At 44.2% G+C, this 27,497-nt stretch overlaps 1 protein-coding gene and 1 non-coding gene across 3 annotated transcripts; one reads left to right on the forward strand and one right to left on the reverse strand.

Moving 5' to 3' along the window:
* Window positions 1-540: 540 nt before the first annotated feature.
* Window positions 541-665, forward strand: LOC125414137 (U6atac minor spliceosomal RNA). Its single transcript, XR_007236159.1, has one exon. It is a non-coding gene; the product is annotated as a U6atac minor spliceosomal RNA (small nuclear RNA).
* A 3,768-nt stretch (window positions 666-4,433) lies between these two features.
* Window positions 4,434-27,037, reverse strand: LOC125414091 (V-type proton ATPase subunit S1-like protein). Of its 2 annotated transcripts, none has more exons than XM_087896775.1 (7): window positions 26,854-27,037; window positions 18,567-18,613; window positions 18,253-18,314; window positions 17,627-17,844; window positions 12,540-12,590; window positions 7,935-8,175; window positions 4,434-4,857 (listed from the first exon to the last, which is right to left on the reverse strand). In XM_087896775.1, exons 1-7 carry the CDS (start codon window positions 26,907-26,909, stop codon window positions 4,555-4,557), a joined length of 978 nt encoding a protein of 325 aa, XP_087752901.1. In that variant the 5' UTR covers window positions 26,910-27,037; the 3' UTR covers window positions 4,434-4,554. The 2 variants fall into 2 exon arrangements, with proteins under 2 accessions (XP_087752901.1, XP_087752900.1); XM_087896774.1 differs by lacking the exon at window positions 26,854-27,037 and adding an exon at window positions 26,328-26,477.
* Between the last annotated feature and the right edge of the window lie 460 nt (window positions 27,038-27,497).

The raw sequence follows: 27,497 nt of genomic DNA on the forward strand, positions 1-27,497 counted from the left end.
TATTTATTCCTTATGTTTTCTTCAGTGTAGTAAACCTGTTCAGATTAAAGATTTTCTTCTTAAATCTTCTGTAGGAATAGATTGTAGATAGATATTGCTTAAATTGGATTTATCGTGAAATGTCTTTTTCTTTTCTTCCTCTGTTGAGATTAAGAGTTTTGTCTAGAAAGCAGTCTAGGCTGGCATCTGTGATAGCTTAGAATCTGTAGCACATCTATCCAGGCTCTTCTGGCTTTTACGTTGAGAAGCCAGATGTTATTCTAATAGGTCTATTTTTATATGTTACTTGGTCTGTTTCCCTTGCATCTTTTAATATTCTTTCTTCCTTCTATATGTTTAGTATTTCAATTATAATGTGCCAAGGGGAATTTATTTTCTGGTTCAATCTACTTAAGAGTTCTGTAAGCTTCTTGCATCTTGATAGACACGTCCCTTAGATTGGAGACATTTTCTTCTATGATTTTGTTGAATATATTTTCTGTGCCTTTGACCTGAGTTTCTCCTTCTTCTATCGTATTCTTAGATTAAGTCTTGTCATAGGTGTTGTATGAAAGGAGAGAAGGCTGGCATTCCCCTTGACAAGGATGGAAGAGACCCTTGGGCCTAACAACACACATATGGTTAAGGCATTGCCACAACTTCATGACATCTAACCAGTTTTTTGGGAATCCATTCTCTTTGAATGGATACCTTGCTCAGCCTGGATATAGTAGGGAGGGCCTTGTACCTTCCCCAAAACAATGTGCCTTGCCATCCCTGGAGAGTAGATTGGGTGGGGGTGGGGGGAGTAGGGATGGGAAGGAAGGTGGAGGGAATGGGAGAAAGGGAGGGAGTGGGAACTGGGATTGGTATATAAACTGAAAAAAGATAGTTTGCCTTCTTTTTTAAAAAAAAAGAAAGAAAAGAAAAAAATGCTAAATAGAAAAAAAGTCATAGTGTCCTGGATTTCCTGTCTGTTTTGTTTGGAGTATTTTGGATTTACATTTTCTTTGACTGAGGTATTCATTTCTTCTATTGTGCCTTCAGTACCTAAGATTCTCTCTTCCATTTCTTATATTCTGCTGGTGAGGCTTGCCTCTGAGGTTCCTGTTTGAGTTCCCAAATTTTCACTTTTATATTTTCCTCAGTTTGGGTTTTCTTTATTGATTCTGTGTTTGCTTTTAGATCTTGAACAGTTTTATTCATTTCTTCCACTGTCTGTTTGTTGTTTTGTATATTTCATTTTCTCTTGCAGGACATCTATCGTATTCAGAAAGGCTATTTGAAGGTCCGTGCTACAGCTATGTCACAGTTCTCAGGGCCTACTGCGGTAGAATTGCTGGGCTCTACTGGGGGACATATCATCTTGTCTGCTATTGATTGTGTTTTTATACTGGTATCTAGGCATCCGGGTTTGGAATGATTGTAATTCTAGGTGCTGATATCTGGTTTTATCTTTTTGAAGTGGGCGTTTTATTCCTTTATTTCTTTTGCCCTCTCTGGTTCTTAGGAGGGCATAGTGGCTTCGTATTATATGTAGGTAGTGTCTGGAAGGTAATTCTTTTGGGATCCAGATAGATGTGGCCACTGGGAGATTCAAGGTAGAATGTGTCTGGAAGATTGAATGCAATTGCTCATTGAGAATAGCACCATCAGGAGATGTGGCTTTGTTGAAGTGAGTATAGCATTGTTGGAGGAAGGGTGTCATTGTGGAGGTGAGCTTTGAGGTCTCCTATGCTCAATATATACCTAGTGTCTCAGACCACTTCCTGTTGCCTGCACATCAAGATGTAGGACCTCAGCTCCTTCCCCAGCACCATGTCTGCCTGCACCACGCTACCATGTCACGCCGTGATGATAATGGACTAAACCTCTGAAAATGTAAACCACCCCCAATTAAATATTTTTCCTTTATAAGAGTTGCTGTAGTCATGGAGTCTCTTCACAGCAATAGACACTCTAAGGCAATGTGTTTCTAGGTATTGGGAGTTGACATTTAGGGATGGGAAAGGGCTGGGAGAAGGGGTGCTAAATGAGTCCACAGGAGGAAAGAAAGCTCCTTGTTCCACCAGAATCTGCTTGGAAAATGGCGCAGAAAGTAAGGAGAGGTCACAATGGCTAGTTGGCTACAGAACTGGAGATGAGATTAGGGGTGGATTTGGAGTAGAGGAGGAAGAGGGGAAGATCTGCAGTTATCCTAGCTGCTCTTCTAAAATTTAAAATCTCTTGCTCATTTTCCTCCATACACAGAAAGACCAACCTAACACAAGAGATCATCGGTACCTAGGATGATGGTATGCCTCAGTTTACCTGTCACCATCCATGTCTTCTGTCATGGGACTTCAATGGCATTTCTTTCCACTTTCAAAAGCATCCTAATTTGAGCAATAAACTATCTCCTTTTCATGTACATATAACCTATTTAAAAAGCTACCTGTATCACCAGTGAATATGCAAGGCAACAACATGAAAATCCAGCTGTCATAGCTCAACTGTGTGGTCTGGGTTCACCATTTTCAAATGCTAACATGAATGCTGTTGGCTTCAAGCAAACTAGAGCAGATAGATCATCTCAAGTTCCCACTTTTCCAAGCATCTCTTTTCTGCAGTCCTCTGTATGTATCAGCAATCCTAAGGTGTCTTGACTTCAGACTACCAAATCTACTCTGAATACTCAAACAAAAGGAACTTTATAAGTACCTTCCTCTTCCAGACTTTGACAGCATTGGGACCCAACTTACATTCAGTCAGTAATGATGCAGCAAAAGGAAACGCTCAGCAGAAGGTTGTATCAGAAATGCCAGGGCTCATCACCTACTGCTCATTGTCTAAGTGGGTTCTGGAGAGCAGACCCATCACCACAGCCTCCAAAATGCCATTCCTTTGTGTGCACTCCGAGTTTGGTGGGAGGGCAAGCCTAGGTCATGTGCACAGCCTGGAGAGGAAAATGCAATGTCGGCTCTGTCACGAGGAAAGCACCTTCCTGCTTTGGAGAGATGGAGAATGACCCAGTCTTCAATGCTCAGATTGTCTAAGAACTGAAAGGGATTACAGGGGAACCCATGAGGGGAACGTGGGTGTAAGAACATGGTGGTGGCTCCAAATGGCCACTAAGCGAGTTCAGGAGACAGTCCCCGTGGCTGGGGCTAAGAGGGGCTCGGTCAGTATTCACACAGCGTGCACAGCGTGCATCCTCTGCTACTTGCTTCAGGCAGGCACATGACAGCCTACAGAAGTCTGCCGCCCACAAATGGTGCCAACTTGGGCTCATAGCCAGATAGAAAGGGCATGACTGCCACCCCTACCACACAGTTGAGGCCATGCTGCTTCTGAAGAGCAAAGCCCTTGACAAGACAGCTTAAGGGTAACAGATTGACAGCAGCTTTCCAGAAGCAATTCTAGGAAAGAAAGAAAAGGAAGGCTGCTTTTTAAAATGAAACTCGAAAATAATTCCTGGGGTCGGGGGGAGTGTAAACTGTCACAATACACCTAGAGATCTGAACCTCTCCTGCCGCCTCTCTCCCCTTCCTTAGCAGTTTTGTCAGGGTTTCTATTGCTGTGACGAAGTGCTGTGGCCAAACCAACATGGGCAGGAAAGGGTTTATTTGGCTTATGAGTCCATATCACTGTTCATTACTAAAGGAAGTCAGGACAGGAACTGAAACAGAGCCAGGGCCTAGAGGCAGGAGCTGATGCAGGAGCCATGGAAGGGTGCTACTTTGCTCATCATGGCTTGCTCAGTCTTCTTGTGATGTGGGATTTTCCTGTATGCTATGAATATGCTTTATTAGCATTGGTTAATAAAGAAGCTCCTTTGGCCTAAGGCAAGGCAGAATAGAGTTAGGCAGAAAAACAAAACTGAATGCTGGGAGAAAGCAGGCAGTGCCAGGCAGATGCCATGTAGCTGCTGAAGGAGAAAGATACCAGAACCTCATCGGTAAACCACAGGCTCATGGCGATACACAGAGTAATAGAAACGGGCTAATTTAAGACGTAAGAGCTAGCTAGAAATATGCCTGGACCGTTAACCAAACAGCATTGTAACTAATATAGTTTCTGTGTGATTACTCGGGTCTGGGCAGCCAGGAAACCAAAACAGAGTCTCTGTTTACATTCTCTCTTATAGAACCCAGGACCATCAGCCCAGGGATGTTATCACCCACAATGGAATGGGCCCACCCCATCAGTCACTAAGGAAATGTTCTACCAACTTGCCTACAGCGCAGTCTTATGGAGTCATTTTCTCAGTCGAGGTTCCTCCTCCCAATGACGATAGCTTGTGTCAGGTTGATATAAACCCAGCCTTTCTTTTTCTCTTTCTTTGTCATGCCCACGGCATTGGTCCTGCTTATCCCTGTGGGATCTCTGTGGGGTCCCTTGAGATAGTTTTGTGCTGCCCAAGACCTAACTAGCAAAAACCAATAGACGCTAAAAATCAGCTCATTGCCAAGGTATTTCCTCTATTTTTCTTTCTTTGTTTTTTAATCAAACAATACACAATTCAGACAGCACAGAAGAGAACAATGTCTTTCAGACCTGAGTGTGGCCCTGGCGAGGAGACAGAGAATCAGGCTGCTAAATATAGATTTTGCAGATCTGTTGGCTCCTCAGCTCATAGCACTCAGCCCCCTGGCTCCCCAGCAGCTCCTTCTCCTCCCCTGTATCTAGCTCGCTTCGAGGTGGGAAGTGCACAGGAGATGTGATGAACTCATAGTGACGGTCCAGATAACGCAGGTAGATGAGCATGTGCAGGGCATAGGCCAGCACCAGCAACAGAATCAGAGACATGGCCAGGCCAATGAGAACAGCGGGTGAGAAGGAGGAGCCACAGTCTCGGGCCTGGGCAAACTGTGTCCCCTTGATGGAGAAGCCTTGGATCTGTGCAGAGAAAGAGAAGATCAGGAGTAACCTATGCCTTCCATCTCAGAATCATTTCTCATGGTGCTGGTGATTCTGGGCCCAGTTAATTTTATATATTGTGGTTAGTTTTTAACCGTCAACCCCTTAATCTGGAACCACCGAGGAGAAGAGTATCTGTCAGGGAGGGAATTGTGTGTATCAGATTCCCCGTGGGTATGTCTGTGGGGGGAGGGTCGTCTGAATTATGTAAATTTGTGTGTTAAGATCCAGCCCACCGCGGATGGCACCGTTTCCTAGGTTTAGGTCGCAGACTGTGTGGACGGGAGATACGTGAGCTGAGCGGCGTGCGTGCGGCTATGCTCTCGACTGTGGAAATGGCTGGCTGCCTCAGGTTTCCACTGTGGCGACTTCTGAAGTAATGGGATGGAACCAAAGGCAGTTTTCTCCCTTAAAGTGGCTGGGGGGGGGGGGCGGTGTTTTACCAAGCAATGGAAAAGGGCCCTAGGGCCATATACCACCACCAAATTGTAGAATGATTTAAGCGCCTGATCTAATAATGATGATTCTGATGATTGGGACAATGAAATTTTGTTTGAGGGTTCACAGTATAGCCTGACTGGCCCCAAGCTCACTGGATTCTCCTGCTTCGGCCTCGTGGGTTCTGGGAGCCACCATTCCTGGCTTGAAACCTGATTTGAAAGCAAAACCAACCAACCACTCTGAGATGGATAAATTGTGGCAAGCAAGCCTCCTGCAATTCAAGACTCTGAGACAAAACTTCCTGTAATCTGGTTCTTAGGACTGTTTGAGCTCATATTAAAGCACACTTCTGCTGTGTCTCCAACTCAAAGCAAGCTCTGGGTTTGAGAAGTGCAGCCTCTGAAGTCACTGACAGGAAGAGGCTGGAAGGCATCTCTGAGGGAGATCATGGGTGCTGAGACGGTAAAGCACACGTGTGAAGACCTTGTGCATGCCAGGTATTCCTTCCCTGATTTGGTCTTCATGACCGGCTCTGAGCAAGGGACTGTTTTATGACTTGAGGCTGGGGCTCAGCAAAGTTCAGTAACTCACCTGGAGTCACACAGCAGAAAATGTGTGATGCTAAAATATACACCTGGGAAGCCTGATTTCATACCTGGACTCAGCTGATGACTCCAAAGCTCCAGGTGTCTTCTATCTCTGCTCCTCTTACCACTATCATTGAAGGCTTTACTTGAGTTACACACAAATACCATACCATTTTCCGTAAGGACTCTAGCATGCATGGATTTGGCACCCACGGGAGGGATTAGGGTCAGCTGAGGGATAAATGTTTATTCTGTAAGAAAGACCAGCAAATCTGCAGCGTGAACACTCTTTTTCCCTGGCCTGAGTCTGCATTCTTGCCTCTGTTTACATTCTAGGTGCTTCCACAAGGCTAGGATGTACGTTTCCTGTGGGGAGACTACTGTCATGCAGACACGGTGCACAACCCAGAGGAGACTGTGCTCTTTACAGCAAGCTCTTTGGAGTGTTGGGGGGCACTGTGAACAGATGCTGGAGTGTTGGGGGCCTTGTGAACAGATGCTGGAGTACTGGGGCCCTGTGAACAGATGCTGGAGTACTGGGGCCCTGTGAACAGATGCTGGAGTACTGGGGCCCTGTGAACAGATGCTGGAGTGTTGGGGGCCCTGTGAACAGATGTTGGAGTGAGTGTTGGGGGGGCTGTGAACAGATGCTGGAGTATTGGGGGACCTGTGAACAGATGCTGGAGTGTTGAGGGCCCTGTGAACAGATGCTGGAGTGTTGGGGGGGCTGTGAACAGATGCTGGAGTGCTGGGGTCCCTGTGAACAGATGCTGGAGTATTGGGGCCCTGTGAACAGATGCTGGAGTGTTGGGGGCCCTGTGAACAGATGCTGGAGGGCTGGGGGCCCTGTGAACAGATGCCGGAGTGTTGCTTCCTTATGCTGCTGCTCCAAAACTCAGAATGGACACTGCTGCGCCTCATCCAGCCAGCAGAGAGGTTAACCTGTGGGTTTGCGAGCCAGTCTCAGTGGTGGTTTCAGACTCTGTCCCTTTCCTTCCATTCGAAATCCCCACCCCTGGTCTTTGCCCATGTGTTTTGTTTTGTTATTTTTGTCACACTATATACATAACATAAAATGCATTGTCTTAACCATTAGCATACGTTGGCATGAGTGGCTTTGCTATTCCATGCCTGGAATGGTCTTGCTTCACACGTGTGAGGCCATGCATGTACTTTCTACACTGATGAAGATAGGTCAGAAACTGGCAAGGATAACTTAACGGTGAAGCAGAGGAGTGATTTCCAAACCAGGTTTGCCTCCCTCCAGACTGCATGCTCTTCCTTTCCCCTTAGCCTTGTGTCAACACCATACCTCCCCGAAGCTGAGAGGAATGCACATGAATATGTATACCCAGGCTTTGTGGAAAATGTGGGAACACGCCCTTATAAGGGATGTGCAATGCCGGGTCTGCCACCTCAGGGGGTAAGCACTAGGCCACAGGTAAACAAGATCGGGGACTTTGTCCCTCAGCCTGAGAGGATTCTGGGATGCTGGGGTGCAAACGCGCCTGTCACGTTTCCAAGTCTTTCTTCCAAGGCTTTCAAGATCTCTGGGCTAATTTCGACTGGTTGGTGACTCCATTCCCATGCTCACTGTCAACGCTGTCTTTCACACTGCAGCTGGACTTCTTATCCGCCCAGATAAGATCCCTGCTTCGGTCTCAGAAGAGAATAAAGAAACTGCCCCGCGGTGCCTCTGCGCACAGAGCCTCTGGGCCCCGGAAGTGTCAGTCATCGGGCTTCAGCCACAGCTGCCCTAGGGTTTAGATAAGTACCTGGTGACTGGGTAAACAGGAACGTAAAATTCCAGCCCTGGAGGACTCCGGCAGAAGAGATTCACCACCACCACCACCACCACCACCACCCCCCTCCCCCCGCTCCCTTTTACACCTCAGAAGACCCAGAATAAACCCATGCTGCTTTAAAGGCTCTTACTCTAGACTCTTGTTTTGGGTGACTTCAACAAACACTGAGTTTCTTTGGCACCAAGTGCGCAGGCGTGTTCGACCACGTGTTTTAACTTATTACCTGGAAATCAATAAACGTGACCTCCCACAGGCTTGTCACATCGTCGGAGCTGCCCAGCAACAGCAGAGCGTCGTTCCTGCGCAGGCTGCTGACTCGTTGGCAGCGGTAGGAGTAACTTGACAGAGCATAGATACCAGTTGCATTAAAAGCCGCTTGCACCGAATTGTTGAAGATGATCTCGACCCGATGTAAACTAAACCAACTCTGGCTGGACAGCTTGTTGTAATTGGTTAGGGTGAACCTGGAAAGGATTGTACATTCGTGTTAGCCCGCGCTCTTTTACTGTCGCAGGCCGAGTCACCTGTGGACAGTACAATGGCGCCCTCTTTTGTCAGGCTGTGGAATCGAACCAGGGAGAGGCTTCGCTTTGTGTCCTGTTAGTGATTGCCAAGAGGAAAAAGCAATAGGAAAATCCTACAAAGGTCAAAGGGGTGTGTTGGGGGGGGGCGGGTCTTTTCTAAGAATCAAAGTATTTATCATTGCTACAGATTTGATAAAAACATAGATGTATATTAACAAAGAATTAAATTTTGTCATAAAATAATAGTAATAGCTTTCTTCTGGGCCAGCCACATTTGTTACTCAGGTGTATTTCCTGAAGCTTACTACTGCACCATGAGACAGACAATAGTGCTATCCTCTTGTCACCGACGAGGAACTGAGCCCAGAGGAACCAAATACCTTGCCCAGTTTCTCTCAGAGTGATGTGTTTAGCTGCCTTTCAGCAGCAAGCTGAGACCAGCACCCTCACTGCTCACAGCCCTAATGAGGAACATTCTCCGATCACGAACACATATAGTGGTTATAGTTCGTGATAATGGCCTTTTTTTTTTAAAGATGAAATATTACCTAGAACCAAAGTCAAGAATGATGGGATTAAAACAGTAGTAATTGCAAATACGGGGTGGATTATCGGTCACTTTTATTTTCTTATTCTTTTCTTGTTGCTCACTTGTTTGTTTTTTTGTTTTTCTAGACAGGGTTTCTCTATGTATCCCTGGCTGTCCTGGAACTTCATCTATAGATCAGGCTGGCCTCAAACTCATGAGACAGCCCTGCCTCTGCCTCCCGAATGCTGGGATTAAAGAAAGGCATTTGTCCACGCTGCCTGTCTTATTTTCTCATTTTTAATAGCTCCACTGCAGCACAAATAATAAAAACCCAGAGTTAGATATTGGAGTTTAACCTGAACATCAGGAAAGCAGCCAAGCGACTGCAGAAGTAAGACTGCAGACTAAGCAAACGCAGCGAGAGCGAGCCTCTCCCTCCCATTTTATATTCCCTTTAGTGCTGGGGTTAAAGGCACGTGACTCCCTAGTACTGGGATTAAAGGTGTGAGCCACCACCACCCGGATCTGTTTCAGCATTGATCTTTTGTAGACCAAGGTGGCCTTGAACTCACAGAGATCCACCCGCCTCTATCTCCCCAATCCTGGGATTAAAGGTGTGCTGCCTGACCTCTAGTGGCTTAGCTTTGCCCTTCTGATCTTTAAGCAAGCTTTATTTATTAAAACATAAATAAAATATCACTATACTCCATACTTCTGATTTTTCTGTTTTCATTATCTGATTCTGCATTCCTATAGAAGCAGATCCTGAGACAAATATATGAATGTAGGATTCAGTCACTCGGGTCTATAGAACGTAAGGATTTAGTCACTCGAGTCTATAGAATGTAGGATTCAGTCACTCGGGTCTATAGAATGTAAGGACTCAGTCACTCGGGTCTATAGAATGTAGGGTTCAGTCACTCGGGTCTATAGAATGTAGGATTCAGTCACTCGGATCTATAGAATGTAAGGACTCAGTCACTCGGGTCTATAGAATGTAGGATTCAGTCACTTGGGTCTATAGAATGTAGGATTCAGTCACTCGGGTCTATAGAATGTAGGATTCAGTCACTTGGGTCTATAGAATGTAGGATTCAGTCACTCGGATCTATAGAATGTAAGGACTCAGTCACTCGGGTCTATAGAATGTAGGATTCAGTCACTTGGGTCTATAGAATGTAGGATTCAGTCACTCGGGTCTATAGAATGTAGGATTCAGTCACTCGGGTCTATAGAATGTAGGATTCAGTCACTTGGGTCTATAGAATGTAAGGACTCAGTCACTTGGGTCTATAGAATGTAGGATTCAATCACTTGGGTCTATAGAATGTAAGGACTCAGTCACTTGGGTCTATAGAATGTAGGATTCAGTCACTCGGGTCTATAGAATGTAAGGACTCAGTCACTTGGGTCTATAGAATGTAGGATAAGAAGAATCTTTTTACCTAGGTCCTGGCATCTGTGGGGCGAGGACTGCACCTGAGACCCATCCCAAGATGCAGTCCCCGTCATATCAGCCCAAGGCTCACAAAGACAAACCTGAAAGATCACATGCAGCCTGCCTGTGTGCTGGCAGGCTCTAACTTTAACGTGAGTCCTGCCCTTGTCCAAGTCCTCTTTCTCAGCAGAGCATGAAAGTTTGATTACAAAAGCAGGAACAGCAGTTAGACTTATGGCCCACTGGCTTGCTAGAAGAGCAAATTTTACAGGATCAGTCAATTTAAGAATAGTCTTCAACGTCTGGGGGAAAAGGGCTGTGGGTTGCTAGGGTACGGCCTGTAAAAGTTAGGGGCTTAGGTGCCTGAGGCTTTTTTTTTCTCTCTCTCAAGCATAGTAAGCCAAAACTTTAAACCATCATGGTTTGGTTTTCCATTGCTGTGATAAAAGTATCATGACCTAAATTCACCTTGAGGAAATAACTTGCCAAGTAACCATCACCACTGAGGTAAATCAAGGCAGGAACTCAACAAAGCGGGAACCTGGTGACAGGAGCTGTTGCAGACGCCATGGAGGGGTGCGGTCTACTGGCTTGCTTGCCAGGACTTGCTCAGACCGCTGCTCTCTTAGTGAACCCAGGACCAGCTGCTTAGAAGAGGCACCACCCACAATCGGCTGGGCCCTCCCACATCAATCACTATGTCAGAAAATACCCAATAGCCTTGCACACAGGCCAGTCTTAAGGGGGAGGCATTTTCTCAGCTGTGACTACCGCTTGCTCAAGGATGCCTAGCTCTGTGTCAACAAGAACTAGCCGGCTCAGCTTTCTTTGGCCAGAAAGGCATTTAGGGAGAGAAAATGGGCAGACAGGCAAGTTGAGTAGGCATGGGAATAGACACATGTGCCACACACCTTTATCCTAAGTGATGATGACGATGGTGACAATGACAATTTCCAGAGGTATTTTCCAGTTTTTCAGGTGTTTGAATAAATAAAGTTATGTCGTGTGGTCATTCTCAAGCAAGTCTGCCTACGGAACCTTCTATTGGAGACTCATGACTATTTCCACATAGCCAGAGCACCACAGAGCACACAGTGCAGGAGAGAGCCTGCCGGGCACACCCCACTTGTCTTCCAAGTACAACTGAAGGCAAAGTGCTCATCTCGGCCAAAAAGTTCATCCTATAGGAAGGGAAGCTCTGGTGTGTGTGTGTGTGTGTGTGTGTGTGTGTGTGTGTGTGTGTGTGTGCACGTGCGCATGCGTGTGCGTGTGCGTGTGTGGTGTTGCCCCTCAGGCACTACCCACCTTTTCTCCTTTTTTCTTTTGAGACAGGGTGTCTCACTGGCCTATACAGCCACTTATCCCCACCTTCCCAGTACTAGGGGTACAAGCAATAACACCACACCCAGGCTTTTAACATGGATTTAGGGATCAAACTCAGGTCCCTCTGCCTGCATTGACTGAGCCATCTCCCCAGGCCATACAGTGAATTTTTGAGAGAGAGAGAAAAAAAAAATGTGTGCCTTCCTTTCAGATTTCTTGATCACCAACTGCTGAGAAAATTATTGACATATTTTTATGGGAAGTAAAACAATTTGAAACAGGATCTCATTATGTAGCGTTGGTTGGTCTAGAACTCACTATGTTTACTCGAGCTGACAGAGATCTGCCTGCCTCTACCTCCAGATTGCTGGGATTAAAGGGATGTGCCACCTGACACAAGAAAAAAAAATGGTCGGCCTTCAAATGTGGTGATTACTGACCACTAAAATAAGTCATTATCAGAGATGTGGCCTCTGTCACAAGCAGAGAAAAATGGAGACCCATATTGAATGTCTGCTGGCGAGTTGTGACAGCGGAGATCTCATCACTGTTGTCAAATCGTGTGATTCTTAAAAAAGACGATACAATGAAATCACCAGAATCATTCAGAGCCTGAAGCCTATTGGCCTCCACTCAGTATTAGTCTTTGTTCTGGGTTCTCAGTTCGTGTGCTCCTGCTCAGTCAGTGAAGAGAGCAAGGAGTAGAGGTGTTTCCATAGTGATTATAAAAAGAATTCAGTAATAATAATAATAATAATAATAAAAGCATTCCTACAGGACCCTCTTACCCACACCCACTGAATTCCCAGAGGACTGAGCTACATATAGACTTTGATGTGTAGAAAGCATTCCCACAGAATCCATCCGCACAGCCACTGACTTTTCAGTATACTTAGCTACGGATCTGATGTGTCTCCAGAAAGGTAAATGCCTGGCCCTTGATACCCACAGGGGAGTGACTGTGATAAGTAGAGCACAGTAGGGCTGACATGCTGAAGCTACAGCAGTACCCACCTTATGTCAATGTCCTTGGGATTTTCAGCATCACCAAACTTTAAAGATAACCTAGGAAAATGGAAACAACAGAGTTCATCAAAATAGGAATGACTCAGACTACAAGATGGCTCAGTTGGTCGGGGCACCTGCCCCCAGGTCTGATGACCTGAGTTCTGAGATTGATGTCTGGAGCCAACGCGGTGAAAGGAGAGAATCAATTCCTGCAAGGTATACTCTAACCTCCACACAGACACTATGATTTGCACATACGTGCACACCTGCACACAAGTGGACCCAGAGAGAGAGAGAGAGAGAGAGAGAGAGAGAGAGCAAGAGAGAGACAGAGACAGAGACAGAGAGATAAAAAATAAATAAAATTTAAAATATGCTCATCATTATTGGGCATTAGGAAAACATAAAATAAAAACACATTTACACATGATAGAACATCAAACAGAATAAGTAAACTGTCCTCCATGCAGAACTATCAGCTTCTGATAACCTGTATTCACGCACACTTTTCCAAAGGTAAATCCTGGCTTTCCTGGGCCAAAGACAGATTAACTATTCACTCAGGAACAACAGTATTGCTCCTCCTCTCTACGTAGTTCATCCCCCGGGTAGCACAGCGAGAGGCAGACATCTTTCCACCCATAGTGGGGTCTGGAGTTTGTAGTGGAAGTCAGTAGTCCAAAGTTTGCATGGGGAGCTTGGTTCTAGCCTCACCTCCTGGATAGGACAGAAAACCATCTGTTCCCTCAGTGTTGACAGACTATCCTTGGGAAGAGAAAGGAGAGGCTGGAGGTAAGTGGAAGCTTTTAATCAGCCGCTGGATGGAAGCAGCTAGCTGACCATGCAGGACACGAATGACTGGCTGCACGTTGAAGATCTGTGTCTCACAAATGTCTCCAACAGGAAGACGTGTCCCTTTGGCTCTCCAGCCTGATGCCGTGCAAACAGATTCCTCAAGGCATCACTTTCTTACTAACTCCAAAGTGTATCCTTTAGCCCAGGACCAGGGAGTTTGTTCAGAAAGTATAAACCACACAGTAGTTCTTACAAAAGGATTTTTCTCTACAGCTTCCCACAGAAGAGGACGTGAACCAAGTGGATAATCCTGCTAGGAAGGCAAACGGAAGTTTTCAACTTTGTGAGAGGTGTTCACCCACCCCAGAAGTAAAAACAAGAAGATCAGGAGTTCAAGGCCAGCCTCAATTACAATTGCAAATTTGAAACAATAGGTGGAGCTCAGGCAATCCTGAGGAAGAGGGGCAGGAAGGATTGTAGGAGCCAGAGGGGTCATGGACGCCACAAGAAACCCCATGGAATCAACTAGTCTGAGCTCCTAGAGGCTCACAGAGACTGAACCGCCAACCAGAGATCCTGCATGGGACTGACCCGGGCCCTGTGCATATATGTTGCAGTTGTGTAGCTTGGTCTTCTTGTGGGACTCATAACTGTGGGAGCAGGGGCTGTCTCTGCCTTGTTACCTGCTTTTGGGGCCCTTTCCTCCTCCTGGATTGTCTCATCCAGCCTAGACAGGAGAGGAGGTGTCTAGTCTCACTGTAGCTTGACAGACCATGCATGGCTAGCTGATAGTCGTGGGAGGCTGTCGGTATCCGAAGAGAAATAGAGGAAGAGGAATGAGTGGCGGGAGAGGGCAGAGGAGGGGAAGGAGGGGAAACTATGGTGGGGTATAAAAGCAAAAAAAAAAAAAAAATGACTAGATAAATAAATGAATGAATGAATAAACAAATAGGCACACACTTTCAAAGCTTCTTTCATAATATTCTGACTATTTGATACAAATTACTAAAAAAAAAAAAACACTTTAAAGAAACAAAAAACACCAGGTGTGATGGTCTACACCTTTAATCCCAGCACTTGGGAGGCAGAGGCAGGCAGATCTCTGAGTTCAAGGACAGCCAGGGTTACTTGGTGAAACACTGTCTGGAAAACCCATAAGGAAAGAAAAAAAAAAAACAAAGTAAGAGAGGAAGGAAGGGAGGGAGGGAGAGATGGAGAAAGGAAGGGAAGGAAGGAAGACTATGAGGCACGGGGACAGATTTCAACAAAGCTACTTCACCATTTTGTCAGTGAGGATCTTATAGGTGCTGAAAGCCATACCACAACAGAAACCCAAAAATGGATACAATGCAAAGCAAGAGTAGCGAAGGAACTCAGCCTGTGCCCTGTACTTACAGAAACAGACCCTGAGTTCTTCCGGCTATAAATGCCCAACCTCAAAAGGAGCCCAGATGCTGGGACTGGATTCTATTTGCAGGGCTTTCACTACTTAAAAAGACTTCCATAGCAAACCTGTCTGCCAAATTTGCCTCTCCCTGAATGTTTTGTTTCCAAGAGCTAAAACATGGTCGTCTTTTTCCAATCTGGGCTTTTGACCTTTTATGGCTATGTCTCCACTTGGATTTGTTCTTTTAGCAACTGGGACTCCAGTTCTTTCAGACACAGGGGCACATGGGCACAGAAGAGGTGTCTCATCGGTCTGATGGGCTCACAGGGGTCTGTAGCACGGGTCCTTAGCTGGAACTAAAACCCCCACTTCCTAAGAAGCTGTCCCTGGCCTGCCTTCTGGGGTGGGGAGATGCTCCCAGGCTGCCTGCATCTCACCTGAGCAGGACTTCAGGAGCTGGGGGCTGTCCACCCTGCGCTCACACCTGGATATTTCTCGGAAGGTGACTAGGAAGATACACCTGTACTGGAGCCTGCCCAAAGTCTCATTTATGCAAAAAGTGGCTGGAGAGAGGACTCATCTGTTGAGAGCGCTCGATGCTCTTCCAGAGACCCAAGGTGCAGTCCCCAGCATCCAAGTCGAGTGGCTAACAACAGCTTGCGGGGTGTGCGTGTAGGGGGGCAGGGGTCCAATACCCTCCTGTCACCTCTGCAGGCACCCGAACACACATGCGCATACACAGAAATATTTTCACAAAAATAAAAAAATAAAACTAATTTTAAAAGTGACTTAAAAACAGAGAAAAAAAAAAAAGGCCCCTGAGGCCTCTCTGGGAGGTGGTAAGTAAGCACTGTGGCCATTGCACTTGCTGATATTAAGAAGAAACGGGCACTGCTGTGAAGAGCAGTTGACAAGTCCTCTGGGGTTATACTTACATTTCCTCATCTGCTTTTCATAATCCTGTGAGATAAGGCCAAGAGGAAGGAGACAACATGTCCCCTCGAAAGACACTTTAGAGCCCCGGTGGAACTCTTGCGAGTTTCCTAGTCTCACTCAGCCTTATGACCTATGGGAGAGCCGCTGTGATGACACCAGACGTGGAGACCTCCCCAGCCTCCCTGTGGGAAAGGCACAAAGGCTGCAGTGAATAGCCGCCACCATCTCCCTCTGACGAGTGACAAGCCCACCGTCCTAAAGGCACAGAGCTCTCTGGCAGACCCGGACCTACAGACCAGCTTTAGTTTTTCTGCACTCATAGTTTCCATTGATGACTAAATTCCCCACAGCCCAGTAAAAAGCTGCGCTGCCCTGATTCTTCCCACAACCCCCTAATGTCGGGCTAAATGGAACCGCAGCCAGCCCTGGGCAAGCAAGCTTACCCCCAGGCAATCAGCATCTCTCCATGCAACTGACCACAAATCAAGAGCCCTGTAGGGAATTAATTAGAGCCTGGGAAAAAAGTCCTCAACCCTCAGCGGTATGGGCAGCTCTCCCACAGTCCTTGATAGTTGTGTTGAAACAAGAGCGACAAATGTGGATTTATTCCTAACAATTCCCTAAATCTTGTAATAATTACAATTCTTTAAATCCCTATTAAGAGACAATCATTCTGAAGACCTAGACATGAAGAATGCAAAATACCCCTTTTATGGATATATCAATATATCCATGTCTATCCATCATCAAGAACTTTAAACAAGAAACAGAATTCAGGAACAAACCAACGTTTCCGGTCAAACCATATACAGTATAAAAGGAATGCACACAGGAGTACATGCATAATATATCACAGTTCATACAAAATATCCTCACAGGCCAGGATAAAAGCAAAAACAAATCTTCCAAAAGCACCCATTGTACCAACAGATTTCGAACAGGGGGTTGTAGAACACAAGGGAACATTTCAGATTTTCTTTTCCTGGACAAGAACAGGAAACCAAAATTCTCAGATGCCTGAAATGCGGAGAAAATCTTTCGAAGCGCTCTGATCTCAACAGGAACATTTACTCCATCTGTTTATATCAAACCAGACCTAAGCGCTCTGTTCACACTCAAATGCCCATAGATTCGCTGAAATTTGACCAAATGTCCTCTTACACACAAACTGTGGCATAGGCCCTGTTCTATGATTTGAGAATCTGTCACCATGAGCAAACGCACCACCTTGAGGCAAAGAGTGGTCCTGAATAAAGAAATTTCTCTGAGTAACCCACTAAGATGTGTATTGTGCATTCCCTGCTGTGCAATCTAAACTTTTTCATGGTAAGTCCAGGGTACATTCATCTCAACATTCGGTGTTGAGACCATGCCTGAAAATAGCTTAACTTTTCTCTCTCCTTCCTCCCTTCCTTCCATCCTTTCTTCCTTTCTTCTTTCTCCAAATCTCCAAACAAACTGACAGGCTTTTGTCAGTGCTCTTGGCTGCCTATCAGAATCAGAGAGTAAGAGCAAATTGCAAGAGACATCCCACACCTCCATTGCAAGATACAGAAAAAGCAAGCTAGAACCTAGATGGAAGCCTTCCTGCTGGCTGGCTTGCTTCCCAAGTGTCTTCCAGGCTACTCAGGAAGTAAAGGTTTCATTGGTCTAACCCAGCTGTGAGCCTGCAACCAAAAGACCAACCCACTGGGCACGATGTGCAATAATGGAATAGCTTTTGTGAAGAACTAGCTGCCCTTTGGTTTGGGGTAGGGACATAGCAGGAGGTCCCACGTTTGGTGTTGTAAATCCAAGACTGGGGATACCAGAGGTCCACCGTGAAATTTAGTGCCATTGGCTAACCAATTGTCATATTATCAAACTTCCTGCTAAATATCGACGCATATATTCACAAGCAAAATTTTCTCTCCTTCCTTCTTCTCTTCATTATGCAGTACCTCTAAGCTTTCCGCAGCCAGAAAGACTGACTTACACGGCACTTTCTTCACTGCAGTTTGAGTTGCCCGTGTCCACTGTTGTGTTTTGACCAGGGCCTTCATCTGTGAGGTCCAGCCAGGTCTGATTCTTAAATTTAACTGTGATCCTTTTAGTCCAGAAGAGGATGCAGGGAACTCCATCCCTGGAGAACGTAACAGGACTGTGATGACTGAATGCACTCCAGTGGTTTTTGCTCAGACTGTAGTTGAAAGTCTAATGAACCAAATAAAAGTGAAGAGATAAGTGTGTGTCCTTAGAATCAAAGACTTTCTACAGACAAAAAGGTTAATTCATATCCTGTAAAAATGTGAACATATTATATGTTTACTTACAGTACAATGCAAATAGTGGGCTAATTATTCTAGTATAAATACAAATGGAAGAAAAACTGGTCAAGAGAGAACAGTAAGTAATAAAGTTCCCGCAGGCAAAGATAAAATAGAATGCTCTGGAGACAATACGAAACTGCAAGCAAATGAAGACCTGCATGTTTTTCTCCACTTCCCAGAGGTCAGGGGGTTTATGCTAATAATTAGCATAACTATTGTAGATATGTCCATACTAGCTCAGCAAGCATTGAAAGGTGAGTGTGCTGTGTAGGTTAAAGGCTGACGTCCCTACCTGTGTGGTAGGTGTTGCTGTGAAGTTCTGCACTGGTTGCTCCACTCCAATCTTCTTCTGACCTGTCAAATACATAATGACGTGGGTACCAAGGCTCGATGCTAGCCATTCGTTAGCGTGTTTGAATGATGTTAACGAGCCAATCCCTGGTAGATAGCCTGTTAGACTTATCACTTAAAATGTCCTAGTTTAAAAGATTTCTTCCAGAAGGGACTCTAGGTAGAAAGAATATCGGTGAGGTTACTGTAACCCCCAGAAAAGGACCTTTCTTTATCCCTGCCCCCAGGAACCCACAGGGCAAGTCCAAGTCTTACCACTCCCACTCCGGATAATCACTTCTTTCCTTGAAGACGCTTGGGAGCTGAAATGAGAAGCAGAGCAAACATCTATAGTGGAGGCTTCACCGGAAGCTTTGTTCATCTCGCTCAGGACCATTGTGGAAACTTCAAATGCAACACTTTATGGATTTCTGGTTCAAATATAACACATCCTCTCCAAACAAAATATAGAAATTACAGAAGCCCCTGAAAATTTTCTCTTTTTATGAATCACTTTTGACCGTTACTGGATATTATAGAGACTCAAACTGCAAACCAAGCTATGAGCTATCACCACGCTTTAACCGATATCAAAAACATAATAATATGTAGTAAACTCTTTTACAATGAAATTTAATATCACACTGTGTTGTTGCTATATTATAACCAAAATAGCCAATATTTGTTATTTTTTAAAAGGACAAATTTGGGATGGTGGTGACATATGCACTTGGGAGGCAGGTGGATCTCAGTGAGTTCGAGGCCAGCCTGGTCTACAGAGCCAGTTCTAGGAAAGCCAGGACTTTTACACAGAGAAACCTTGTCTGGGGGGAGGCGAGGAGGGACAAATTCAGCCAGGCAGTGGTGGCACACGCCTTTAGTCCCATTTAATCCCAGCACTTGGGAGGCAGAAATGTTTTCTCTGTGAGTTCAAGGCCAGCTTGGTCTTCATAGTGAGTTCCAGAGCAGCCAGAGTTACACAGTCTCAAAACACAAAGAAGCAAACAAAAAAAAAAGATAAATTAAATTGCCAGAAAGGGATTTATGAAAATAGAAACTATGATCTATAGCCTTCTATTCTTTATCTACATTCATATAAACATACATATACTGTATAATTTACCTTTTATAAAGCTTAAAAGTATATTGCAAGCGTATTGTTTTCCAGCCTGCAATCTTCAGACTTGAGCACGAATCGCAAATATTTACCTATGTTGTCATGTTTTGACACAATTTTCAGTTTCATGCAGTATTACACCATAAAGATGCATCATGGTGTCTTCAGTCATGTTTCTAGTCTCACTTATTTCTGCTGTGGTTTAAATGTCCTCCAAAGCTTCAGGCAGCCGTGACTGATGCCTTTGATCCTAGCATTTGGGAGACAGAGGCAGGCAGATCTCTGAGTTGAGGCCAGCCTGGTCTACAGAGGGAGTTCCAGGTCATGGCTAGGTAGAGAAACCCTGTCTCAACAACAACAATAAAAAAAAAAAGGAGGAGAAGGAGAGAGAAGGGAAAGGAGGGAGAGAGGGAGGGAGGGACGGGGAAGAGAAGGAGGAAGGGAGAAGAGAGGGAGGCAGGAGAGAGGGAGGGAGAGAGAAAGAAAGGGAGGGAGCAAGGGAAGAAGAAAGAAAAGAAAAAAGAAAGAAATGCATAAGACTTCTAACAGTGAGAGCGGGGGACCGTCTCTGACTCTGTTGCCTGATACATTAACACCTGTTCCTCCTCCCTGACAGCCTCATCCAACCTTGGTGGAGGAGGTGATGCCTGCTCTCACTTCTGCTTGATATACCATGGCTGTCTGAAGAGATACAGTGGAGGAGGAGAAGATTGGGGTGGGGGTGAGGTGAGGAGGCTGGGAAGAGGGGAGGGAGGAGAAGTTTTGTTTAGCGTGTTAAAAAAAAATTAAAAAGTCCCCCAAAGGTCCTCTGTGACTACAGATTGGGCGTTTCAGGATGTCTTTGGCTCCCCGGAGGTGTGCCGTGGTTCCTCCACATCCTAGTGGTGCTTCTCCTACAACCCTCAGTAGTTCTTGTAACAAAGAGAGCAGCAGTGGTCCCTCCTGCTCACTCGTGCCCTGCTCAAGATGTGTCCTTATTTCCTCCACCTTGCCATCCACCATGTCATGGACGCTCACCGGAACTGACCAACTCAGGGTCCCTGCCCTTGAATTCCCAAAACTATGAGATAAAGAAGTCTCTTTAAGATAAAGAAGCCTGGGGCTGGAGAGATGGCTCAGTGGTTAAGAGTACTGACTGTTCTTCCAGAGGACCCGGGTTCAATTCCCAGCACCCACATGGCAGCTCACAACTGTCTGAAGATCCAGTTGCAGGGGGTCTGACACCTTCACACCAATGCACATAAAATAAAGTTAAAAAAAAAAAAAGATAAAGAAGCCTATTTTTGTTTTCAAGTTAGCGTATGTGATGAAAATCTCACTAATAGCAATTGTTCCGGGGGTTCCAACATTCTAGGACAGTGGTTCTCAATGTGTGGGTCTCAACCCCTTTGGGTAGCACATATCAGTCTGCATATCAGATATGTACAACTCATAACAGTAGCAAAATTACAAAATTATAATGTAACAATGAAATAATTTTATGGTTGGGGTCTACCAATACCTGAGGAACTGTGTTAAAGGGCCACAGCATTTGGAAGGTTGAGAACCACTGTTCTCAGACACTATTGTAGATTTCTCTTTAACATAAATTCCTAAAGTAAAATTGCTAAATTGGGAAGTAGAGAAAAGTTTTGTCATAGATTCCAAGCATAGAAGTCTGCAGACGAGGGGATTAAAGAGTGGCTTAGTGGTTGAGAGCATCTATTACTCTTCCAGAAGACCCAAGAACCCTTGTCAAGGTTCACAACTGCCTGGAACCCTAGCTTCAGAGGAATCTAACACCTCTGCCTTCCCCAGGTCCTAACACACAGGTGGTGTGCATTCACATACACAAACACAGAATTTAAAATAAAGCAACTCTTTTTTTTTTTTAAGTTTTCAAGACAGGATTTCTCTCTGTAACCCTGGCCATCCTGGAACTGCCTCTGTAGACCAGGCTGGTCTTGAACTCACAGATATCCTCCTGCCTCTACTTCCTGAGAGCTGGGATTAAACATGCGTACCAAAACATCATGGAAATAAATCATTTTTTAAGGCAAGCCAAGACACAAAATTCTCCCCATGTACCCCAACCCGTCTTTCAAGCTTAGTAATTAAGTCACAGTCAATCTTACTTTATACATAAGTAAATAGAACTGATTATAAATTAAATACATTATTCTACATTATCAAGTGAAAATGTCTACAGATGACAAACTTGGAAAAAGGCCTACTAGTTGCTCCTTGCACATGTATGCAATGATTGGTTCACTTTTATCAACTATATATAAGTATAATTTTTGTACAGGAAACTGTCTATGTAATGTAGTGATTCCTGCATGCTTTGGCACATGACACAATATTAGAGCCACAGTAGAATTGAAGAATAGTAATACCACTCTCCAAAGTTCTTCAAGCTTTTCTACAGTGTTTCCTCCACCTTCCTCCTCCACCTTCATCCCCCCACCTTCATCCCCCCACCTTCATCCCTCCACCCTTCATCCCCTCCACCTTCATCCCCACCTTCATCTTCCACCTTCACCCTCCACCTTCATCCCCTCCACCTTCAACCCCACCTTCATCTTCCACCTTCATCCTCCACCCTCATCCCCTACCTTCATTCCCCCACCTTCATCCCCCCACCTTCATCCCCCTCCTTCATCCCTCCACCCTTCATCCCTCCACCTCCATCCCCCACCTTCATCCTCCACCTTCCTCCACCTTCATCCTCCACCTTCATCCCCCCACCTCCATCTCCCACCTTCATCCTCCACCTTCCTCCTCCACCTTCATCCCCCCACCTCCATCCCTCCATCTTCATCCCCCCCCACCTTCATCCCTCCACCCTTCATCCCAAGCAAGTACTCATTTTGTGTGAGTTTGCATTTCATAGAATTGTAAATTAGCAGCCATATAACATTGACCTTTGGTGTTTGCTTTCTTTTCATCTTAACACAATGACTTTGGAATTTATGTACACCGCTGCATGCATCAGTGCTCAATTCTACCCCATTGCTAAGACATACCTAACTGTACAGATAAAGCACATTTTATTTGTCTAGGCACACGTGTCGTGTTTGTAGCTTGGAACTTTGCAAACAAAGATTTAAGAATTTTCATGTGCACTAGTTAGTTTGGAATATTTTTTCCAGTTCTGAGAAATGAACCTAGGGCTTCATTTGTGCCAGGCATGTGCTCTACCGCTAAGCCACACACAGAGCCTAGCAAGCATTTCTGTTTATAAGAAGCCCCTGTGAGTGAGGACGACATGAATCAGTCCTCTGAGGTCAATCTCATCTTGGTACACTTGGGAGCACTCAGAAATTTCATTTCCTGAACAACAAAAGTAATATATGTCTTATGCAAGTATCTCTACCTATGCAAACTCCACATTCTCCCGTGTGAGCTGAAACATTACTGAATAAACAACAGAACTAGCAAGCAGAAAACACTCCCTGGAGACACAAAGCCTTCCCATACACATGAACAGAATTTTACATTTTCCTTCAGTTTGAGCTGTAGTCCACTTATATACTCAATTTTTAAGCGTCTTCATTAACAAAAACATAGAAAATGGTGAAACAGATTTTACCTAGGAAGAATAAAAGTATCAAATCAATTGGAAATATTTAGTTAGCAGACGATATTGCTTGATATTTATTGGATAAAAAAATATTAATGAACAAATAAACAAGTTGTAATACCATTAAACTGCTTGATTTGAGGCTTTGGTCTATTAATTAAATTTTCCCATGTGTTTGTTAATGGAGGGCTTATAGTAAACAAAGAAGTTCACTGTGGTTCCAATGTATCTCTGGTCTAACCATACAATAGTGCTGTTCTTTTTTAAAATACTGCAATAAAGACAAGTTTTGCATACAACCCTAAACCGTACCAAATGAGATTTTATTAGAAATGTAATTTTAACCAAAACAAAACACATATCATGACATAGTACTTGAATGACAGGAAGAACTACCAACTGGTCACAACTATCTGTGTGGATAGGTTGAGAAACACTGATGTAAGGAAATTAGACCTTACTTGACTGAGTGGCCCAGGCCTGCAATGCTTCAGGAGTCTGAAGCAGAAGGATCAAAAGTTCATGATCTTCTGAGTCTACATAGTGTGTTCAAGACCAGCTTGGGCTAAGGTAGTGAGACCCTTTCATAAAATTACTCTATTTTTAAGTGACTGGACATTACAGTAAAACATAGAATGTATAATTAATATAATCTAACAAAAATAGCTTTAAGTGGCTGTGGATCTGGGACGATTACTCATTGGGTAAGTATTCAGAGTGTAATTTCTAGAACCCATGGAACATGATGTCATACATTTGTAATCTTAGCACTTGGTAGGCAGACATAAGAAGATCCCGGGGGTCTCAGTGGCTAACCAGCCCAAATGATCTCTGAAGAGATGCTGTCTCAAAAAACACAAGGTGGAAAGGGCAGTAGACCTCTGTGAGTTCAAAGTCAGACTGAACAAAGTAGGGAGCTCCAGGCCAGGCGGGCTGTACAATGAGGCTCTGTCTCAAACAAACAGAAGAATAAATCCAATTTAGGATTCCAAAAAAGAAAGAATGATGACTTTCACTCCTTTCTTTTATAGGATTGCTCTTCTGTGTGTGTTTGTGTGTGTGTGTGTGTTTACATATGCACCTGAGGTGTATGCATATGTGTATATGTGTGTGTTCACATATGCACCTGAGGTATATGTGTGTGTGTTCACATATGCACCTGAGGTGTATGCATATGTGCGTGTGTGTGTGTGTGTGTGTGTGTGTGTGTGTGTGTGTATGCACAGGCCAGAGGAGAATGCCAGGTATGGTCACCTTTGTATTCCCTGCTGCCTTACTCTCTTGAGATGGGTTAGGGTCTCTCTGCACCGGGAGCTCACTGCTTTTCAGTCATCTTCTGTTCTCTCCTCATAGCAGGACTGGGGTGACAGGTATTCACGGCCAAGTTTGGCTTTTCTGCTGAGATCCAGACTCGCGTCTTTGCTCCTGCTAGCATGCTCTTAGCGCCTGAGCCACCTGAAGTCCCAGCACACTCCACACTTCTCTTTAAACTCGGGAAATGTGCATCATGCTAAACTGCTGTATCAGAAATAGCCCTACAGTATTAAAAGATATTTTTATTACAGCTCCATGGTTTGAAAGAACATTTACAAAATATGAATTATGGTTTCCTTTCTAGTGAAGCAGCAGGCATTATTAGATTAGGATGGTCATCTATGCGGTTTAACTTACTTCATCTTTTTAAAAATTTTTAGTTATCTATACGAAACACTGAGTTTCATTCTTGGACTTTCATACATAATTGGTTTTCATTGGCCCTCCTTTCATCTCTGTACCCCCTTCTCTTCCTTCCTCAACAGTCCTCTACCACACTAAGGACACTTGTATTCAATTACCTCATGTTTTCACTCCCCTCCAGCCCTCCCTTTAAGACCTCTTTTTCTCCCTTTTATGGTTCCTTTTCTATTTTCTTGACCCACACTTATCCCTCCTTCCACACAGATATAAAAATCGAGATCTAGGAGAGAGAACCAGCTGCATTTCTGCTTCTAAGTCAAGGGTACTTCACTTCATACTTCAGTTCTCCCCCATTTCCCTGTAAATGTCATAATTGCTTTTTCCTTTGGGGCTAAATAAGATTTTATTGTGCATATACAGCACATTTCCTTGTTCCTTCACTTGTTAGGGGCATCTAGGTTTGTAACTTCTGTGAAGAATGCAGCTGTTTGTATAATTTCTAAGATCTTATGAAGCTAAAATTATGTTTATCCTTGCCTTAATGAAGGTAGAATATGAATTTTCATCTTTTGACATTATTTTTGCAAGTATACTACAAAAGCCACTCATCTCCATATAAACTTGACGGAGAAATATTATGTCTTATAGGCTGGGGTAGCTCAGTAGTAGAACACGTACTTAGCATTCATTGGACTATAAATTTAATCACTGCATAGCACAAAAGCACAGGATTCCCTATTATTACAAAGCCAGGTAGGACCTGGAATCGCAGAATTTGAAATGTGTATGAGGAGAATCAGAAGTTCAAGACCACCACTGGCTCTACAGGTAAATTTCAGGTCAGCTTGGGCTGCAGGAGACCTGTCCAAACAAAACATGGTGACGTGACGTTTAACTGCCTGAGACATTTGAACCATGCACGATTTAAAAATAAGCTTGAAAGACGCACTAGTTGACTTAGGGGGAGGAGAAGGAAACATTTCGAATGTCTATTCTTAAAGCTGTTATCAACTGCTGACTTAGGAGCTCTTCAAGATGCTTTGCCGGCTCGCTCTGTTTACTGCTGTGCTCTGTGTTCACACGAATTTCCCTGATGTCTTTAGTGAGATGGCACATCATGAATAATTGGAAACAAGACAGACATTAGCTGCGGATGAGATTCTAAACACACTATTTAAGAAATAAGTCTGCGTCCTCCTTTGTAAGGTATGGAAAGAAAACAGACAAGGGAACAAAAATAGCGCTTGTTAATTGCAAATACTGTGTCATAAACAATCACCTTAAACCAGTCAACGTGGGCTAAAGTCTTTGGGATCACGAGTCATACATTCCTAAGGTCTCCACTCAGGTAATTACGGCAGGAGACACTGTGAACTGAGCCTTATTTATAAACATAAAAAAAGCCAGAGCTAGGGCTGAACTGAGAGTCGGTTAAGGAGTGGTATACTTAATATAAATGCAGTGTTTCTTAGTGTTTTGAACAATAATCTTTGCCTTTTACAGTAAAAGTATAGTATAATAAATACTGTAGTTAGCTGTGTGGTCTAACCTAGCTTATACATTTTTGAACTGTAAACAAATGCAGATATGTAATTATATAAAGAAATGGCAAAAACATCTAATTTCACACTTGCACTGAGGTTCACAAACACACTGCATTCAAGAATGGGCTGTTACTCACCCTACATTCTTCCAGGCAAGTATCTGGTCCAAAGTGGCTGAAAACACCATGCATAAAAACAAAAGTGAAAAACTAAACAAGAGTTTTCTTCCCATCAAGAAACGTATGTCTCTTCAAACCAAGCACATCTGGTAATTCATAAAGCAAACAGAGCAGAGGCTGGACTGTTTTTGCAAAGTGACTGACAGCACCTTCAACCAATAAAAGGATAGCTTTTCCAGGATGTACTATAGAAGAGCAAGGAGGGTGAGACCTAGCAAAGCTCAGTCTGCACAGAGCTAACCCAGCATTTAGCTTTTCAATTAGTCATCGCATTTATAAAGTATTAGGCAGTGCTTTGCTGAGAAAATGCATTGCTAGAGCTCTTTGTGGGAAGTTGCATTATTATGTGACTGTGACACACCTCTTCATACGCTTCTCACATTACTTTTCAGGAAACGATTACCTTCTCTCTCAAATCTATGAAGGATACATTTCCCCAGACGTTTTAGGTGCTTAGCCAGTTTAAAAAAATGCAGGAACTTACCTATATTTCCAGATGTATCCTAGGTCACAGTTCTCTGTTAAATGCAAACTTTCCATCTATGGAAATGACTTGAGAGGGATGTTGATGACCCTCTGGCTTTGGAGTCAGGAGCTGCTGAAGGCATGCCCAACGGGATGGCTTCCAGAGCTTCTATTGTGACAGCCAGGCAAGCTCTCCCTTCCGTGCTGGTTTTCTGCAGAACAGGGACACAGCAGTGCTTAAAGAATTGCCGCAGAGGGGGAGGGGGAAGGGATACGAGCTCAGGACAATACCGCATGCTTGAAGATGTCAGGACAAAATCCAGTATTTTCTATGCTGCTATATGTTGAATAAAAATAATTCTGGTGAAGATAAAATTGAACGAAATGACAGACAAAGCCTCCTGCCTTGGGTAAATAAAAAGAGGCTGTATTACTCCACAAAAAGTCTACAAAACAAAATCCAGAAAGGATTTACATTTGCATTGAAAACACACATAATAAAGTTCCCTAACATTGAACGTCTTCCAAAGTGAAGCGTGGGCGTTTTTTTTTGCCACTTCAGGACCTTGATACTTCTAATGGGAAAACACTGGTAGTAGAAAGGGGCTATCTTTAATTTTTAAAAACTTTTGTTTTATGTGTATGGGTGTTCTCCTTGCATGT

This window comes from Myodes glareolus, chromosome 15 (assembly GCF_982192425.1).
Source record: "Myodes glareolus chromosome 15, mMyoGla1.1, whole genome shotgun sequence".
In the NCBI taxonomy this organism is placed as follows: domain Eukaryota; kingdom Metazoa; phylum Chordata; class Mammalia; order Rodentia; family Cricetidae; genus Myodes; species Myodes glareolus.

Excerpts from the sequence above, each read along its gene's own strand:
- LOC125414091 (XM_087896774.1), bottom strand. The coding sequence starts at position 26,422 with ATGGGAAGAAAACTCTTGTTTAGTTTTTCACTTTTGTTTTTATGCATG. Across the intron at positions 17,845-18,252 it reads CAGCAACACCTACCACACAG|ACTTTCAACTACAGTCTGAG; the intron begins GTAGGGACGTCA and ends TTGGTTCATTAG. Across the intron at positions 4,858-7,934 it reads TCACGTTTATTGATTTCCAG|ATCCAAGGCTTCTCCATCAA; the intron begins GTAATAAGTTAA and ends TTCTCTGCACAG.